The 18,789-nt window shown below is 49.2% G+C and overlaps 1 protein-coding gene across 1 annotated transcript in view; it reads right to left on the minus strand.

Moving 5' to 3' along the window:
• The window catches only part of LOC142574085 (uncharacterized), a 316,362-nt gene that overhangs the window by 240,687 nt on the left and 56,886 nt on the right, over nt 1–18,789 (minus strand). The window contains exon 3 of the mRNA XM_075683254.1: nt 4,235–4,514. Coding sequence (XP_075539369.1) covers nt 4,235–4,514 — 280 coding nt within the window. The remainder of the gene's footprint in view (nt 1–4,234; nt 4,515–18,789) is intronic.

Consider the following 18,789-nt stretch of genomic DNA (forward strand, 5'->3'; position numbering starts at 1 on the left):
TGACATATAGGTGCTTTGGAAGCTGGAGGGTAGGAGGAGCTACCACCTTATTCTTCCTCCTTGTGGAAATCACTGCGCCGGATTGATTGATTGATTGATTGTTTGATTGATTGATTGATGCGGTTAGACGCACTAGGGGAACACGAGCTGTGTGAGAAACGTCTCAGTGCAGGACTCTAGCTTTGACCACCTCGCTCGATCGATTCGTAACGAGTGTTTTTTCATTCGCTCCTCATCCAAATGTGGCCACCATGGCTGGCAATCGAAGATGCTCAACAGCAAAACGAGTACAAGGCGCTGTGATCGTTGGTCTAGATATGTCATGTTTCTTAATGTTACGAGAGTATGTACGCTTTCGCTTTAGTGATCGTTACCACTTCAAAATAACACTTTCAGTTTGTGTGCAGCCGTCTCACTCTGTCCTGTTTCTTACACAGCGCCCAGTGTGTGTGCCATCTTGCCACAGCGCGCTGCTCTCACGTTCCTCAGTCACCGATCGTGTGTGTGAGAAAGATGGAATAAGTTTTATTAGAGCACTTCAGAATAGTGGCTAGCCGGGCTTGTTGGTACGAACATATACTTTAGCAAACAGCGCAAATAATGGGACACAGAAAGGCTCGAGAAACCTGAGCAGCTCGCCCTTTTCCGAAGAACCGCATCAAAATCAGAACCACACGAGGCTACCAGGTGCATTCTGGAAGGGCTCGACGCGTTGCCAACTCGATCCAAAATAGATCGACATGTAAAACCCGCGCAACTGGGTACTACCCTCAGGAAAGCACAGTTGAAGCTCCTTGTATCCGATAGGAAAGGTGGCTTCGCCGTCATGCCTAAGGGCGTTTACAAAGCAAAATCTGAGGCCGCCATTAGAGCCCAGTTCCATGAAATCGAAGGGAAGCTTCCAAGTAGAGCGAAGAAAGAAGCAATGATGATGCGCTAAAAACCTGGACTGGAAAAGCTTGTTGCAGCGTTCAAGAAGAAAAGTGGACAGAACCTTAAAGTCCTTTTCTCAGCACAAATGCACAAGCCCGACTGCCAATTCAGAGTGATTGCGTCAGAAGGAGGAGCTTGGCAGAAGCCGCTTGCTAGCTTCCGACAGGAATGAATCGTCCTACTCGAGGTGATCGACCCTTTTCTCTGTTCGCAGCTCAGCAGCTGTATCTGAGTACTTGAACTCCTCCAGCACAGCCGGGATGTTAGCTTTCTCCATCGATGTAAAGGTTCTTTATTACTCGTTGCCCCACTCACTTCTCCTTGAAGTCGCAGACGAAGACATTGAGGCGTACGGGGACGTGCGCTTCCAGAACGAGTGCGGAAGAAATGTAGGCATATTTCTCGACTAGCTAGGGCTGTACCTGCGCTCCACGGTGGTCCAGTTAACAGAGAAGATGTTCCTCAGAAATGAAGGCGCGTGCATTGGCTCCTGCCACGGGGTGTCCCGTGGCTAGCAACAGGTCACGGAGTTACCTGTTGCTAGCCCGCTACGACCGTGACATCGAAAGGAACCTCCCAACGGTCAGCGCCAAGAAGGTGTTCAGGTACGTCGACGCCTACCTCGTCCTCATATAGGCGACTGACGACGATCTTGCTTCAGCGGTACAAGTCGTCTACAAAAGCTTTGTAGATAATATGAATGATATCACGCTCACAGAGGAGCTACCAGAGGACACTTTGCGCTTTTTGGACTTTCCTCTTTTGTTCAAGAAATAACACGTATGCTGGAGGTATACGCCCTGCTCAGCAAAGAGCCTCTTGAGTTTTTCGTGGGCTCACTCAAGGTTAGTGAAGAGGGGAATCGCAAAAGGAGCCTTCGGTAATAAACTGCAAAGATCGTGCGTACACGAGATTGAAATGGCCTTTGAAGGCCAGGTACAGCCGCTTTTGCGGGCTGGTTTTCCGAGCGTCCTCCTGGTACGCTAGTGGAAGACATGTTAGCGGAAATGCACCAAAGGAAGAAAGTCGCGCAAAACCTAGATCAATAATTCGAAAACGGCTGTCATTCCCTATGTGCACAGGGTGTCCCATAGATTGAAGAAGGCCGCGGGAAGGATGGGTGTTTCGGTTGTTTTTTCAGCCCCAGACAAGCTGAAAGCTTTATGCGGGAGGGTCAAACGAGACGACCCCCCCCCTCCCCCGCCCCAAAAAAAAAAAAGAAAGTTGCCTCAAGAAGCATCAGGAGCCCCTGAACAGCTGCATCAATGAAATTTTTTATGAAATACCCTTGAAGTGCGGGCGCTCCTACGTAGGACAATCTCAATTATCACTTCCGCGAGCACGCCAACAACATAAAACAAGAATACAGCAACAATCTTGCTTTGCATTGCAGGTCCTGTAAATGCATTCCGTATTTTAAAAAAAAGTCACCGTCATCCAGAAGCACGCTGACCAGCGCATACGTGAAATTATCGAGGCATTTGCATTTTCCATCGTCCAACGCGGCCCTTCATGCATCAGTTCACCATCCATCCAGTTATTAGATAAGGAAATCTCGTATCTGTAAATTTAACACATCTCCGCCCACTTGCAACCTCAAACCATTCTTTTCTGACCGGCGATACCCTGGCGGGACAAGAAGCTCTCGTCCAGCAAGCGCGTCGAGCAGCCATGGCCAGTGGAGTCCTGGAATGAGGACACCACCCACTCGACCTCAAGAGCAACCACCTCGATGGTCCGAATAAATGTTTTCTCTCTCTCTCTCTCTCTCTCTCTCTCTCTCTCTCTCACGTTTTTCACGCCATTTATGTTTCCGCTCTTGCTTCTCTGCCTATATATTCCGCACTAGTGCAATGAACATACTTGTTGGAAGTCAGCGCCCGTGTCGTGTGCCCCTTTTCTGTGTCCCGTTATTTGCGCTGTTTGCTAAAGTGTGCGTCCATTACAGAATTCATTTCGTGCGAGTTCGCGCTCCCTCCTCGCGGATGGGCTCTTTTAACTAACGGTGTAAGGAATGAAAAATGCTTTCGAGGCAGCCTCGATTCCTTTGCCCGCGTTGTTGCGGGAGCAGCAGCTGTCGAAGGATACGCGGTCCAGCACCAAGACCGGCGGCGGAGAGTTATAGCCAAGAGTTATAGCAGTGGTTAACGGAGAGCGCAAAAGCGGACGACCTCAGCCGTAACTTCCGTGGTTCCGTTTGCGGGAGCAACGTCGTTGTTTTGGAGTCCACACCATCGCTGCTTCACTGCAACTTTACCAAAATATGCCGCGAATGGCGCAGACGTCCCGACTTGCTCGGCAATTCTCTCCTTTGAGTAATGCGTCTCGCGAGGTGCTGAAACAACAGGCGCGGTGCACGGCAAAGTTTTTACGACAGTGACCTCCCTGTCTTTCCTTTGCGTCCCCCCCCAACACACACACACTCTCTCTCTCTCTTTTCAATCCTCCTTGCGTGTATACAATGATCGCGTCGCAGTGTGATTGGATGGGGAGAACGCAATATACCTGGGACATTCTTTTAAGTAGTGCCGGACCTTGGAAGAAAGGTTCGGACTGCCTTAGAAATTGAAACACGTGCAGGTACCTCTGCTCGTAGTCTTCAGAAATATATGCAAGAACGTTTCCTTTCTCTGCCTTGTTACTCGGTAACAATTATGAACAGTTAACCCCTTCCAATCAACGTCATTGTCTAGCCTCCTGTAATGCGACCTCGCGACATTCACCAAGCCTTCAATCTTTCCTCGCCCACATCTAGAGGAACACAGCGGTTGGAGTACGGCTGCCTCTATTAGTGGGCACAGTGCCAGAGAAGAGGCAGGCGAGGAAAAGAATAAGGAATTCACCTTTCCCCAAATAATATGTTTATCTAACTCGGCGTACATTTTTTCTTTAGTGTCCATTTAAAAAGAAAGGAATAAGAAGCATGCAGGGTGGGGACTAACCCTGTATTCTCACTGCATTGTTAGCACCCGCCGTGTATTCCTGATATCCCCGTCTTATAAAGTCTGTTCCCTCGTCGCTCTAGTGTGTGTCTCTTAGCATTCAACCAACTCGCCTGGCAACAAATTTTACTGGATCCATTATTATTGCTTCCGGCGCGACAGAAAGTGAAAGGACAAGAATCAAGTAAACACTCAGAGTGCTGCTTTTGATTTACGATTGCTTGCGAATAACCCTACCTCCTTATCACTCGTTCTTCTCACTTGTCTTTCCGTCGCACGGTAGTTAACAACGAATTTACACAAACTCTTCCGGCTTTCAGTTCTTATGCCGGAAAGTTTACTGGTTCACAGTCACTGACCTGCACGAATGCGACGATGGGCAGCTGGAAGCGGACGAAGTAGTGGGCACCCCGGGTTGTCTGTTCCACGAGCGACGGGCTCTGGGCGCTGGCACGCAGCAGCGCCTCGCGCAGGGTGGCCGCCAGGTCCTCGAGCTTGAGCGCCAGCTCGTCCAGAGACTCGACCTCGCGTCGCAGATTGGCATCCTCCGAGACCATCGGCTCGGCGCCGCCGCCCACGTCGTCGGCGTGTTCAGCCTCCCTGGTGGCGTCGCCGCCGAAGCCCAGTTTCTGGCGTAGGCTGCGTGGGAAACCGAAGGCAACACGTGATAGCTTAGCAACATGTGTTCCCGCTTTAGTGAGCTATTATGTCTTTTTCTTTGGGGGGGGGGGGGGGGGGGGGACTAAGAGAAGCTCATATTCGGCGTAACCAAGTACACACATTGTCTTGACAATGATTTAAGGCACATCCTGTCACGTGTCTGTTCTTTTCACTGTTGTTTTTGTTCTAGCCAAAAAGGCAATGCGTCGTCGGAAGATTTAGGTTTCAGCGCATTTGCGGTTCAGCCGCGGCGACGTGGGGCAGCGTTGTGATAAGAACTCTGCGTACACTGCTTGTGAGTAAGAGAAGGGAGCGATGGAAAGTGTCATGGAGCACTGCACTACGCCTCATTTGTGAACCTGTTCACCGGGACACGCAGTCGTACTGTTCTGGCAACTCCTCTTCTTCATCTCTTCACCCTATTCGTCGCTGGCTACTCCTCCTCTCCGCTAGTGCATGCGTGACGTGAACTCGCGCGATGGCAAAGATGGAGGAAGGAAATGCAAGATAGGAGAGAGCACTGCGTCACGCGGCCAGCGTTGGCAAGCGAGCTCCTCCTGAAGCCTTTACCTTCGCTTTTTCTCTCGCAATCTTGGATCAACACGTGCTCTCCGAGTATTGGCCGGGTATGTTTCATTCCCAGGAGTTTTTACCCAATTAGAACTTGTTCGGCTGCTTTGCCGTAGCTCTGCCTGCTGAGGGCGGAGCAATAAATCCTACCGTGCGCTCTGCCGTGACAATATCACGTGTTTGTCCAATACGTTTGACTCCAATCGTGTTGAGAAATTATTGCTTGCTTCATGAAAGTAGGAGTCACGCGTGCCAGAGATACCAGATCTAACGGGGGCACGCCGTCCAAAAATGACGCTTGCATTCCACCACACTTTCCCCTCCGCGTCCAATGCAGGCAAGTTCACGGCCGCGTCCTTGCCTTTGGTTGATGAACAATGAACAAGCAGGACGAGTTCCGCTGGGTGTGCTTAAACTACGCGTTTAAAAGCAGCACCGTTTCTTCTATTGACGAGAGGGGGAAACAGCAACCGCATGAAAATTCGCGAACGAGAGAAAGCAGCAGAAACGCTCAAGCGCCCTCCCATGGGCATCAATTTAGTGAGTCTTGTCGTCCCCTCTCGGCGCACCCTAGGTTAACACGCTGCCTTTCCCCCTGGGGGTGGGCACGGCCTCGTTTGCCAACTGACTCCTGCACGCTGAAGCTCAGCGGATTGCAGGAATTACATTTCCTGGCAGTAAAGAGAGGCCGTAAGCTCGAGGCTTTCCCACCGCTCATATGGCATTGCAGCTACGTGAATCATTTAGCGTTGCTCTGCTAAGCCCAGTTGAGCGGGATCAAATTCCGGCCGCCCCGGCCGCATTCTGATGGGGCCGAAATGCGGCCTTGAATTAAATTATGGGGTTTTATACGTGCCAAAACCACCTTCTGATTATGAGGCGCGCCGTAGTGTGGGATTCCGGAATAATCTGCACCACCTCGGGTTCTTTAACGTGTACCTAAATCTAAGTACACGGGTGGTTTCGCATTTCGCCCCCATCGAAACGCGACCACTGTGGTCGGGATTCGATCCCGCGACCCCGCGCTTAGCAGCCCAACACCGTAGCCACTGAGCAACCATGGAGGGTTGAAATGCGGCCTTACTCTTCATTACTTTTCTGTACGTAAAAAAAAAAAAAACAACAACAACAGAGCGGACACGAGGGAGGAAACTGCGTGTAGCGGAGAATGAGAGCCCCTTACCCTCCACATAACAACAGTTTGCGAGGAAGAGTCTAGAGTTACAGGTTTGCGTGTTGCAAGCATTTGAAACACGCGACCAATTAGTGCGAAAATGCTACATGGCAAAAAAAAAAAAAGAAAAAGACGACGGCGCTGACAGAAAACGCAGAAAGAACAGACAAGGAAGTATATAGTAGTTTACATACAGACACGTATGTAGGCGCGCACGCACACGCACACACACGCACACGCGCACGCACACAGACTGACTAAATGAACATCTGATAATAAAGAACACTAAAAGAAAAATGCAGTGGTTCACATAGCGGGATAAAAGACAAATTTTGTGAAAAACATGACAGATTACGCTGAAACTGCACTTCATAGACAATTCTACTGATGCATTGCAATATCCGTCCGCTGGATCAAATATAACTTCAAAACAAGTTAGTTTCATCAATAGCGCTGATAGCTTTCGTCAGTGCGACTCGTTTTAAGCTTCCTTTAAAATATCAAATCAGCGAGCCCCTGCCGTGGAAGTGTTTCCTGTGCTAATCGAGCACTGGTTCCTTCTCCTCTGCTCAAACGTCACGCTTCAAGAGCTGCAGCTTAACAGTAAGCCCTGTTCGTCATCGAAAGTTCGAAACAAGTGGAGCTGCAGTGCCACCCGAGTTATGCCGGCAGCCTTGTTATAGGAGCTTATACCTGTAAGGTGCATCGCCAGTTAAAAAAAAAAAGAAAAGAAAAAAGCCAGGAGACAAATTCTGAACCGTCATTCCCCATAACGACTCCGTTGTCGCGAAAGAGAAGTGTACTGTAACGCGCCAACGAGCCTAAGCTTCCAATCCACGGAGATGAACGACTCCGCGTGTGATCCAACGCTCTGACAGTAAAGCCGCCGGGATACGCAGACAGCATCTAGATGTGTCTAGATAGTATCTCTAGATGTGTGAGCCTTCTTTGGCAATGAGAGAAGGCGCGCTTGAATCCTGTGCAGATCTATCAATCATCACCACATCCACCCGTCACATCGGAGCGCTGCTTCGAAATTGTCGCGAAAGCAGATATCAAAGGAAGGTAAGCAAACATATCAACCTCGTAAATGTACAACGTATAACTGCATAAACGCATAACGCGCAAGCGTACGCTCCGAGCATCGTTCCACAGTAGTTCCGCTATACGTTCCAATTGGCCGAATCTACGTCGAGCGAGACTGTATAAAGAGTATTTTAATCGTAGAAATGCGAACACAAATGTGTAAACGTATATAAACGCATACGTCTCGCTGCAGCACACATTGCCAGCTTTCTGTACTTCACCCAACGGGCGACCTATGGGTGTCTGCTAAACACTCGCTTCGCACTCTCGTCCTTACAGCGTCGGATTAATTTCAGCACCGCCCGCATGGCGTCGACGCTCGAGTGCACGCTCGTACCAAACACGGCGCGTCATGCAGGGTATGCAGGTATACCTGCGCGCACTGGCGGTATATACCTCTAGTACTCGTAAAGTTTTAATTTCCCTTTTTTTTTTTTTGAAAGAAGCGTCTCTTACACATTCCTCATCGCGCGCAAGTCGCCCTTCTCCATCGCCTCTTCCCGAAGCTTGCACATGACAGCTTCTAGAGAGCGTCGTCATTCGGTAGGTTGAGCCGCTTCGAAAAAAAAAAAAAACTTTCCTCCGCTCTCGCGTCATTCCCGGGTAATACAAAGCCGACGGCGTCAGTGGGAAACGAGATCGTCCCTCGTCTCGGCTTCACGACTCCGGCGGATTTCGATTACGGGCGTGAAGCACTCACACAGTGCAGGGAGAGAGAGGCCGCGCCGCCGCGCGCGGAGTTGTCGAAACGCCGCTCGACGCTGTCTTGTTTTGTTTGTTTGTCCTTCTCGCATTTCTATCCGACTGGCGGGTTCTTCCTGCCGTTTCTTCTGGCTTTCAATCACCCGGCAGCAGCCTCTTAAACGCCGCTCCGTTGCGCCGGTTCTATCGCTATTTCCCCAGGAAGACGGTGTAATAGCAGGATTCTTGTTGGATTCGTCCTACATTCCGCCATACTGGCGAACACTGAAGTTTCGGAGAAGTATTACCGGCGGCTGGACTCGAGGTGAGGGGTGGAAGGAGCACACGCACATCGGGTTTTTAAACGTCAGCCACAGAATCACTATAGATTCCAAACCATGAATACCGTGAAAAAAATTTTTTTTTCTTTCTTTTGACGGGAAACGTCGTTAAAATCAGTCAACGAGGCCACTTGCGAGAACATCAAAGAATGAAAACATGTTATAGCATTATCGCTTATATCTTTGCAACCATACTACCCAGACGCCTTGCTCTGGTATGGTTGAGTAGAGGATGGAAAGAAACCATCACTCCATGGCACGAGTAGCAGCACGTAAAAAAGAGACTAGGAATGGGGTCGAAATGTGGCCTTGAATTGAATTATGGGGTTTTACACTTTCTGATTATGTCGTACGCCGTAGCGGGGGACTCCGGAAATTTGGACCACCTGCGCTTCTTCCAGACAGCTGGTCGCCATCTGTGTCGCGTGCGCAGAAGGAGGCAAGCTAAATTTAGCCTCTATCTCCGCGTCCAGAGAATTATGGCTCGGTAGTACGTTTGCCGATCGCAGCAGGTGTAGTCGCGTTTTAAAGAACTTACTCAGCCATCGTGTATGGATAATCCACCAAACTCAAACCGGTGCACATCAGGAGTTATACTGCTTACGAGTGTGCAAGCCGTTGCAGAAATGTGGTGGTTGCTTGGCCATGCTGACCCCGCATTCGACACGTATAGGGTCCAGAAATAGCGTGACAAGGCTCGGGCAGCAAGACAGAGGGACGACAATTCGTGCCCACTACGGAGAGGGAGCGAGCACGACTGCAAGATTAGACAGTAGGATTCCGCATACTGTCTTATAAATTTATTTATTTATTTATTTATTTATTTATTTATTTATTTATTTATTTATTTATTTATTTACTTATTTAATACCACCGCACTTTGTTTCAGAAGTTGTACGCCTGCTCGGCTATGGCTCCAATGCTTTCGACACGCATACGGTCCAGAAACGGCGGAAGGAGCCTCGGGCGTCTCCAGTACGCAGGGGCCATTTATTTAATCTGCACTGCGCAAACATCCTCTGAAAAACAAATGGGCCAACTATGAATACGGCTGACACCCTTCTTATATGGCACCCTTCCGACATAAATAGGGAGCGAGCGCGGTTGCAAACTTATACCGTAACACGCCCGCTAGCTGTAACGTAAGTTAGCCACGTAAGCGCTTCTAACGCGTAAATAACTGCAGCAGATGAATTTGGTTACGTCACTTATCTACCTGTAGTTCCGAAACAACGTCCGCAGCACGCTCAAAGCCTTTCGCGTATGCCCCACTGCGGTTGCGTCACTGGTATACCTCTCCTTCGACAAATATTTTTTAATCGCAGTGTACTTACGTAGTCTGAGAGGAAGGGGTAGAGTCCATGTGCGTATACACTTAGACCAATGCAATACACTACCCGCCTATCGCCGCCGCGGCAGCTTAGCAGCAATATGCCGTCGCGCTGCTGGGCTCGACGTCGCGGGTGCGAATCAGGCCGCGGCGGCCCCGCTTCGACGGGGACGAACTGCAGAGGGGGGCTCTTGTACCCACATTTGGGTGCACCTTAAAGAATCCCAGTTGGTCAAAATAATTCTGGAGTCACTCACTACGATGCGTTTCATAATCAAATCGTGGTTCGGATAAGTAAAACCCCGGACGTCGATTAACCTTAACGACCCGATTCCAGGTGGCACCAGGCGTGCCACAGTTTCCTGCTGCGATGTTTTTCTTTTTTCGCCGCTGCGGTTGCCACTAATCTGCTGCTCGGTGATGGCACACATCTCTGAGGTAGTAGGAGAAAGTGGAACGAGAACGCAGTGTACAGGCACGCGCGAAATATACGTGGCTGGGACAGAACGACGCCTTGACTATATTCTGCGCTGCGGGGACGTCATGGGAAACCATGCGGTTAAAATCGAGATAGAAAGAAGTTCGGCAGTCCTATATTCCATACCACATCGGTCGAGATTTGATACGCAGAATTGATCACTACACTAACCCCAATTAAGTTTGTCTAAATACTAATTATACCGCATTTACCTATTTCTTTTTTTTTCTGTTACAATATAGTTCATATTGATGACACCAGAGTGGGGACGCTTGTTGAAGCAACTAGGGTGCCTCGATGCGAATCTCTCCAAAGGTATGTAACTCCCAAAAGTAAACGATAGAGAATACCATTCCGTGCTAAAGGAAGGCGTACGTACCCCGCACATGCGCAGACGGACGAGCTCCCTTTTCACACTCTCACAAGAACACAATATGCCCTCTCGAAATCTCGCGATGCTGCCAGTAGATCATACTTCTGTTTGGTCATGATTTTTTCAAGGTCATGCGAGCACGACCTTGAACAACAAAAGTGCTCATTCACGGCTGCAGTACTTGTGTCACACAGGCCAGCATGCGTTTATTTGACCCTCCCCCCCCCCCCTTTTCTTTTTCATGCTTTCTTTTAAATATCGCGGTGCATGTATGGCCATCGACAAATCACATAGAATAAGAAAGAAAAAGAAAGAGAGCGTTTTCCTGCTCTATGATTTCCTGCAAGAAGAAAGAGGGAAAGCGTCGCAGCGTGTAGCAGTGCCGCTGCTGCGCTGTGGGAGAAATTAACTTGATCGCCACGTATATCGGTTAACTGCTTAATTCCTGTTCTCCAGAGAATGTGCGCTATGAGCGTGCGCTGGATCCCATAGAGAGATCGAGGACGGCTTGCGATGAGCCGGAAAGAAGGGACCTACAGCCAACAACGCAGAATGTAAGTGGCTATGAGCTTAAGAAAGCTTACAGGATCAACAAAAGCAGCGCGGGAAGAAATGACGCGTAATGGCATGGATTAAAGATAGGCAGGCGGGACTAGCCTTCCTGTTATGTCGGCGATTGCTCCGGCTGACCAACGCAGTAACTGTACGCATACGAGTTAAGAGGAAGCTTCATCTCCGGCCCAACTCCGATGCGGCCTATTCAAATAAATGTTAAACGCAAGAACGTTTTTCTGGGATACCACGTGGTCTGATATTAATGAAATTTGTTGCATGTGAAAGAGAAAGTTCAATTCTAGTGACTGCTGGAAGCGCAATATCGATTTAGGTCTTGAATTTTGTTAAAAGAATTTTCAAATATTCGAAAGTTGGAAAATATAGAAGCACGAAGTTTACAAATTCATAGCTCTGCATCAAGAACAGAGATCACGGTTCTGTAAACGGAATCCATTAGAAAATTCAAAGCGGACAAATTCGATATGTCATTTCACAGCTTACGTGAATTTGTTACGTTGTGTACGAAGGTTCTGCAAAAGCTGTATTTCTATATTACAATTTTTCTTAGATTGATGTGTAACATGCCAATTTTGTCCGCTTTAGATGTACTATTAAATGCAATTCACAGAATTGTATTATCATTTTTCGTTGCTGAGTTACAGAGTTGTAAGCTTGACAGTTCTGTTTTTGAATATTTTCGATTTTTGCCAATTTTTTTTTATAAAGATGAGGGCTTAAACAAAATATTTGAAACGTACAGTCACTAGATTTCAAGTTTTTTTTAATTCTACAAGCCTCGTCAAATTTTAAGCAGTGGTTGCCGAGAGAAACGAATTCTCCTTTTACATGGATTTAGATAGGAGCACCCTAGCTAAAGCTTCCTCTTAACTAAACATATTAACAACGTTGACTGCTGGCCGAGAAAACAAAGCGAAGGGTGGTTGAAGTACATGGGCGCATAAGGGCGATCATAAGGTATTCGTATCATATAGAAAACATAACACGAGGTTTAAGTCACGCCCCAACTCATACATTGCGGAAAAGCCAAGTGTGACGCTATCGAAAGGCAGCAGATACCACGCACTCATGCTCGTCCAACTGGAAAAAAAAAATTGCTGCTGGCACATTCTGCCTATAGGTCATAGTTTCGCGAATAAAGAGAAGAAAATTGATCGGCTCGGTCGGACGTAAGACAGAATAACAGCAAGGTACGGCTTCAGCAAATACCTAAAAGAGTGCGCAATAAAAGGCGCTAAGGAGAAGTTTTTCTTACAGGGTTGATTAAGTCAAAATTAGAGAAGGATAAAGGTAGTGGTGGTTACGTCGGAACACAAGATGCGGCGCGAAAGAAGTTTCGATCGCAGGATCCAACCAGTGCTGGCAAGCGTGGCTAATACGCGAGGAACTGCCTTCGAAATGTGACCCCTCATGCATGCAAAAATCCGAGCCGGTGCATGCGAAGTTTTTACTGTTCCTTCTTTACGTGCACTGGTATAATGCGGAGTGGAACTTGCGACATACTAAGCAGGTGCACATGAAGGTGTCTTCTTTTTTTAACGCTTGGTCTAACTAGATCACTTAACTACCAAGGGTATTATGGTTTAGTAAAACAAGAGCGCCGGACAAAGTACAGTCTCCGGATAGACCCCGCAAGCCAAGAAAAAGAAAGTCACAGGTCTGCGCGGCACACACATAACAGTCCTCCTCCTGTAAGCTGGAGGAGCGTCTCCATAGGACACCGTCGTAAACTGGATGAACACGGCAACTCCAAGTAATGTGTATATTGAAAGTCGTGTTTTTATTTGCATACATTTATTAATACACACTCAGGTGTGTTTTATGGTCGGAAAAGTAGGTCGAGAAGGGCATGCAGCGGGGCAATAAGGGCGCTTTGATGTTTTTAAATACGAAATCCGAACAAGAAATTGTGCGGCAAGAGCTGCAGTGTGCATATGACACAAATTCCATGCCGAGGTCTTCTTGCACACAGTGTACGAACTAGACGTTGTCGGGATCCTTCGTGTTTACGTCGAAATCCCCCGTAAAAAATTCACCGATGATTACGATACTCCCTAATGCGAAATTTGAGCGAAGCTCTATACGTGTTTTCATTTCACGCATCAATATTTTGCATTATGATAATATAGCTACAAAGTTTAAATCAGGAAGAGAACGCTGTGAGTAGCGCGCTTTGTTTCCATACAGACGACGCGCGCTACTCAGGCGCCATATCGTAGACGCCGTCGCCATAGGGTTTCGTACAATAATTACTAAAGGAAACTGGCGCTGCACTCGTTCAATGATGGGAAGTACTACATGAATTCGTCTGATCTTAATGCTTGTCGATTCAGAAGTTCTTGTGGCTTTGCTTATTACGCTTTATATGCCTTCGTTGTCCTAAATTTAAGAGCAATCTATACTTCTCGAAGTGAAGAAGATGCTGCGAACACACGCAAACGCTACTAATTGCAACGATTCAGCTTGTCGATGTGGCCAAATCGGAATGCGCCAAACGTCCCAAGGCACTGGCTTGCCCGCGGTAAATTCGTAAGGGTGTTTCATGTCGCTTGTAGATGCAGGCGTCCGTGGCGCAATCGTTTCAATATAGGGCTTCTGTACTAGAGGTCATGTGTTCGAATGCTGATGTCTGACAATTTTAAGAATGTTCATGTAATTGTTTAGTACGAAGTACTCTGTTGGAACTGGCGAGCTTACTAAGTCAGGAAGCCAAAAGGACGAAGTTAAGGCACATCCATGTACTTCCCACAATACCCACACTGGCTGAACTGCCCCGCTTGCAGCTTCCGTAGACACTGGCGCCAGAGTTCCCTCGACTAATTTATTGTTAACCTACATGATCGTCGCCGCACAGTCCGTCTTGCGCGGCACTACGCCTTCGTTCCACCAAGGACGAGAGCGGCCCTTCGTCGCGAGGAAGTCGTGCCACCAGTGTCAGCGAGCAGCCAAAGGAGCCGTCACATCCAGTCTTACTCGTTACCGCTCGCCATCGCCCCTTGCACGAAGTGATCTGTGGATGCCGCGGCCGCCGGAAACTCAGCGCATGCGCAGGCCGTTTCCCCTCCGCTCCTCCTCCACCTTCCCCTCGCGCACTCTTCTTTCATTTCAGGCCTCGCTTCGCGTTCGATTTCCTCTTTCGCTGTGCTCGTTCGTTCGGCTACGAGGTATAACCCCACCGACGCTCAACGCAGGCACGGGCGCCTAAGAGCAGCGCTCTAAAATTAGGGGCACATCGTGTTGAGGAACGAAGGTATGTGCCAAGATGTCCGTAACGTTCCCATGTTGAGCACTTGGAGTCACATACACTGAAGCAACCGTAATACCCTCAGAGCTTGAGTCTATGGAATTCGTCACGCAGTGCTCAGCATTCGTTTTCGGCGGCGTGGAGACGCGTGAAGTCGTATTGAGCGTTCGTGCTGAAAAGGCCATCAAGTGAAGTGGCTCGACTCAGCGCCACGTACACAAGCTTCTGGGTGTGCACGCGTGTTGCATTCGTAAACAACGCGAACATATTTGTGTCGCCGTGCGTTGTTCACTTGGTGCCCACTCGGGCTGGACCGCGCTCCCGATCACACTGCGCAAAGGTGCCGCCGTTAGCCGTGCCAGTCGTCCCGTGAAACGACAGTCGAATCTGAGCCACACTCTCTTCGCGAGTCCTGACTCGTCTACCTTAGGTTGGAAGAGGCTCCCAACCGCACCACTGACCAGCCCGTCTATCACGTTTATGTGGAGGGTTGCGCTACACGGCGAGGGCCTCATTTTCGACTGCTCACATGTGAGTGTCTGCGCGACGATGCTCCCGGGCCTCATTCCCTGCTGCACGCACACGAGGGTCTTCGCGGCGAAGCTGTCGTACCCGATTTTCGGCAGCACACCCTTGAGTGTCTTCGCAGCGTGCACCTAGCTTCCGGGCCGCATTTCCGGCAGCACGCGCTAGAGGGGCTTCGTGGCGAAGTCTTCTAACGCCGTCTTCTCGAGAACGAACTAAACTGTCCGCACGGCGACCTGCGGCTTGTGCTGGTCTCGCCACAGTGGTCTGCTGAGCCCGACGTTGCCTGGTTGCAGCCGCGCACGTAGCTCTACGAGTCTCTTCTGCATCAGCAGCTCGTACCTTGGAAGCAGGCCCCATAACGCGTTGGGAACAGGTAACACAGGCAGCGAGACTACGCGGCGCACCTGTCACATCTCTTGATACGTGTTACGATACACGATGCAAGTGGAAAACGGAGGGCTCAAAGCACTCAGTCTGCAGGAACACTAACAAGAAAGGACGGCTTATTGCAACGCGCAAGTCACTTCTTCCTGTTCGCTGCGTTTCTTTTAAATGGCGATACGTCTTATTTTTGTCATTGTAGTTACTGCACTACAGATGCGGCACTGTCCTCCCTTTCAAAGGATGCATCGTCCCAATGCGAAATCTAAGCGTGCGCATGCACGAAATATTAAAACAGGAACCAATTGGATACGTATGTTCTTACACGCGCCACAATATGCAACTGCAGTGCAAAGTCAGTACGTATCGACGCTACGCGGCGCGCCTGTGAGACCGCGCGACTTGTCGCGCGCAAGGCGACAGCTGCGACTGACACCGGCGGCGGCGGGCACCATTGCCAACCGAAACGGCTATCGGAATGATCCCATAACAGCTCACGCTGTAAACCTGCTGCTAAGAAAGCATCTCGTCACGTAGAGTGTTTGCGAACGATTGTATAGGTATTGATCAGTAAGGCGAGCTAACGGGCTTTGATCAAGGGTCTTTCGTTGATTAGTCCCATCAAGCCCATTTCAATGTAGCGCACTTCTAGAACGGAAATATTTCTGCCTTCCGGTACATCGTACAAACAATATCCCGTCGCGTCCACTGTACTGGCCACCAGCGATTCTAGCTCGTCGACACTAAGTGCTCGTCAGTGAGTGCGTGCAAATATGCATGCTAGTGCATATGAAACGCCAGTCCATGGGGACAAGCCTACTTAGGAACCTGAGCAGGGCGAATAGAGGCGTGCGGGTGAGTGTGTGTGTTGCACAGCACATGTAATATTCAGGGTGGATATTCTCGAGCGATCCCTTTCGGACTTAATACCACCTTCGTCAGATTTCGTGCGAATCAGCATCGGACGCCGAGAATTAAACAGCCGATAGTGCGCTTGGCGTATACATAGCAAACTTGGCACAGTTTCAGGAACGCTGTCGGCCGTGTACGCCGACGCGTCCGGTATACCGAGTCACGTGAAACGTTGCCAAATTGATCCCGTTCCCGACAGTGTTGTGGCTAAACTAGTGACAGCCAGTGTGTCAAAGCGAACCAGAACCGAACGGGAACCGAGTGAAACCGATCGTTTTTCGCCATCCTGGAACCGAACCGAATGTCAACTGAAACATTTAGGAAGAACCATTCCGAGCCGGTTCGACGAGAGGTTCAGCCCAAGGTAATCGTAGCTGAATTTCTACGACGGTGCATAGCTTGCTGTGCTGACGATAACGGACGACGCACCTTTCGTCAATTCGGGGTCACGTGTGGCCCGCCACAGCGACCTCCATTGACTCACTCAATCCGCAGTTTTTAGTTTTCCAAACGCGCACTGTTTTGTAGCCCTCTTTCCCACGTCTGGGACTGTGTATCGGTTCGGAAGATATAGATAGGGTCACGTCATGCAGTCAACGCGTAGTCGGTTGATAATTTTCCGTTGTTTCATCAAATATGTGGAACGAAGTAAGTACCGTAGGTACGTATTCCAGGACGCGCCATTCGAAGAAAATGTCCGTGCACTGTCCAGGCTCTTGGCGTACCTTTCCGCGCGCAAATAATCGTCGTTCCTGACCACATGCAGTGTGCCTCGTTTTCTTTTTAATTGCGTCAGGCGTACCTGCGCTACAGCTATACAAATTGAGTCAAATAGTGCAGTAGTAAAGCTAGCTGAGACAGCATCAAATAGTAAAGCAGCTGAGATAAGCCAGGACATCTCAGCTGCTACCTGGTAAGTCTCTTAGGTCATTTTAGTTTTTTCCCCTTTTTTATCTTTCTTTCTTTCTCACCTATTGCATCCCCTTGCCCCTCCCCAGTACAGGGTAGAGAACCGGAGATAATCTCTGGTTAACGTCCCTGTCTTTCCTTTGCTTTTCTCCTCTTTCTCTCTTTTAGTTCTGACATTGTCAGAGGCTTGCTGCACATCTGAGAGTTGTTAGTTTTCTCGGCTTCCTCTGGGACGCACTGTGAGTCTCTCAGAGCATCACTGTACGCATGGTCGGCGCGTGTTATCTAGACTGCGTCGCTGCGTCGCGGAGGAGAGCGTTTGGTGCTCGAGGCACCTGCTGTGTTCAAGCCCAGCAGCGCACTGGTGGCGCCGACAAATACGCGCGTTGCAGATTGCACCGTACCTTCAGCGACTGCAGATGCTTCTTCTGTGACGGGATGTGATTGAGGCGTCATAGAAGTTCTCCACGGTAAGCACAGACGGCGACAACTAAGCTATATCAGTCGAGCGGCAGGTCGGGCTAGTTGATGGAAGTTCATCTTGTAATAAGGTGGGTACTGCGCTATAAACAGAAGGACAACAGCTGGACAGGACTGTGCGTGTCCTCTCCACGTCTACTTTTGTTATCCGTGTGCTTATAGCGCAGTACCTCCTTTATTCCAAGATAAACAATGCCAATCAGAGGGACAGTCTGACTTCATTTCGCTCTTCTCGGCATTCAACAGGCGACATAAAAAATTTATGCAAATGTGGGCTTTTTCTTTTTGGGATTTAGGTGAATGAAAGAATTTAACGCGAAATGCGTTCAGGGCCTGGCGTCGCAGACAATCCGGCGTCGGTTTCGGCGCTGGGTTTGACGGCGGTGACGTTGTCCGTAAGAGAAAAAAAAATGGGGAGGACGCTTAATCGTCGCCTGTAAGAGTGGAACGCGATATCATTCAAAGATCCCTGACTGCTTCTCATGGCTACAGACAAGTGCAGCTTATGTAACCGTGATGCTTTCGCGGAAACGCTGGCAACGAACGCTATGCACGAAGGCGAGCTCTCGGGGGCACGCACCGCTTCTGCTCAGACAGACCTCAAACGGCAGCTGGAAAAGGGGTTTGTGTTTGAGTTACCGCGTAGCAGAATTGTTACTGGGTTTGTGTCGCTTTTCAAAGACCGCACTTCACGCCAACACATTAGCGAGCTGCCCCATGAATGCACTGGGTATGTGCCTCACTTCAATGAACGTTTCGCCAACTTGGGTCACTGAGTTTGTGGCACTGAGTGCGCGGAAAACGAGGGGAACAACTCTCAGCTTTCTCATGCACCAGCGTCTCGCTTCTCGTCTCGGAGGCCACACGCGGCTTTCTCGGCGGCGCCACTAGATGGCACAGCGTGTACAGAAAGATGCGCGAGAGAGGAGTCCCGCCGCCAATACACGTCTCATACATAACTCGTTTCGACGGTAGCAATAGGTTGTGTGGCTATATTGATTAAATGCTAACGCATTACCGTCGACAGCCATCGTGAGATGGCTACTGCCGGATTTTTTTTCTAACGCCTTACTCTGCACTGGTGTACCGGAAAGAGGGAAATAAACACAAGTGAGATTGATGAAGATCCCGAAAGAGGGAAGAGTGAAAGCACGTATAACAGGCATGTTTACTGCCTGTGAGGATACAGTAAAG

This window comes from Dermacentor variabilis, chromosome 3 (assembly GCF_050947875.1).
Source record: "Dermacentor variabilis isolate Ectoservices chromosome 3, ASM5094787v1, whole genome shotgun sequence".
Taxonomy (NCBI): Eukaryota; Metazoa; Arthropoda; class Arachnida; order Ixodida; family Ixodidae; genus Dermacentor; species Dermacentor variabilis.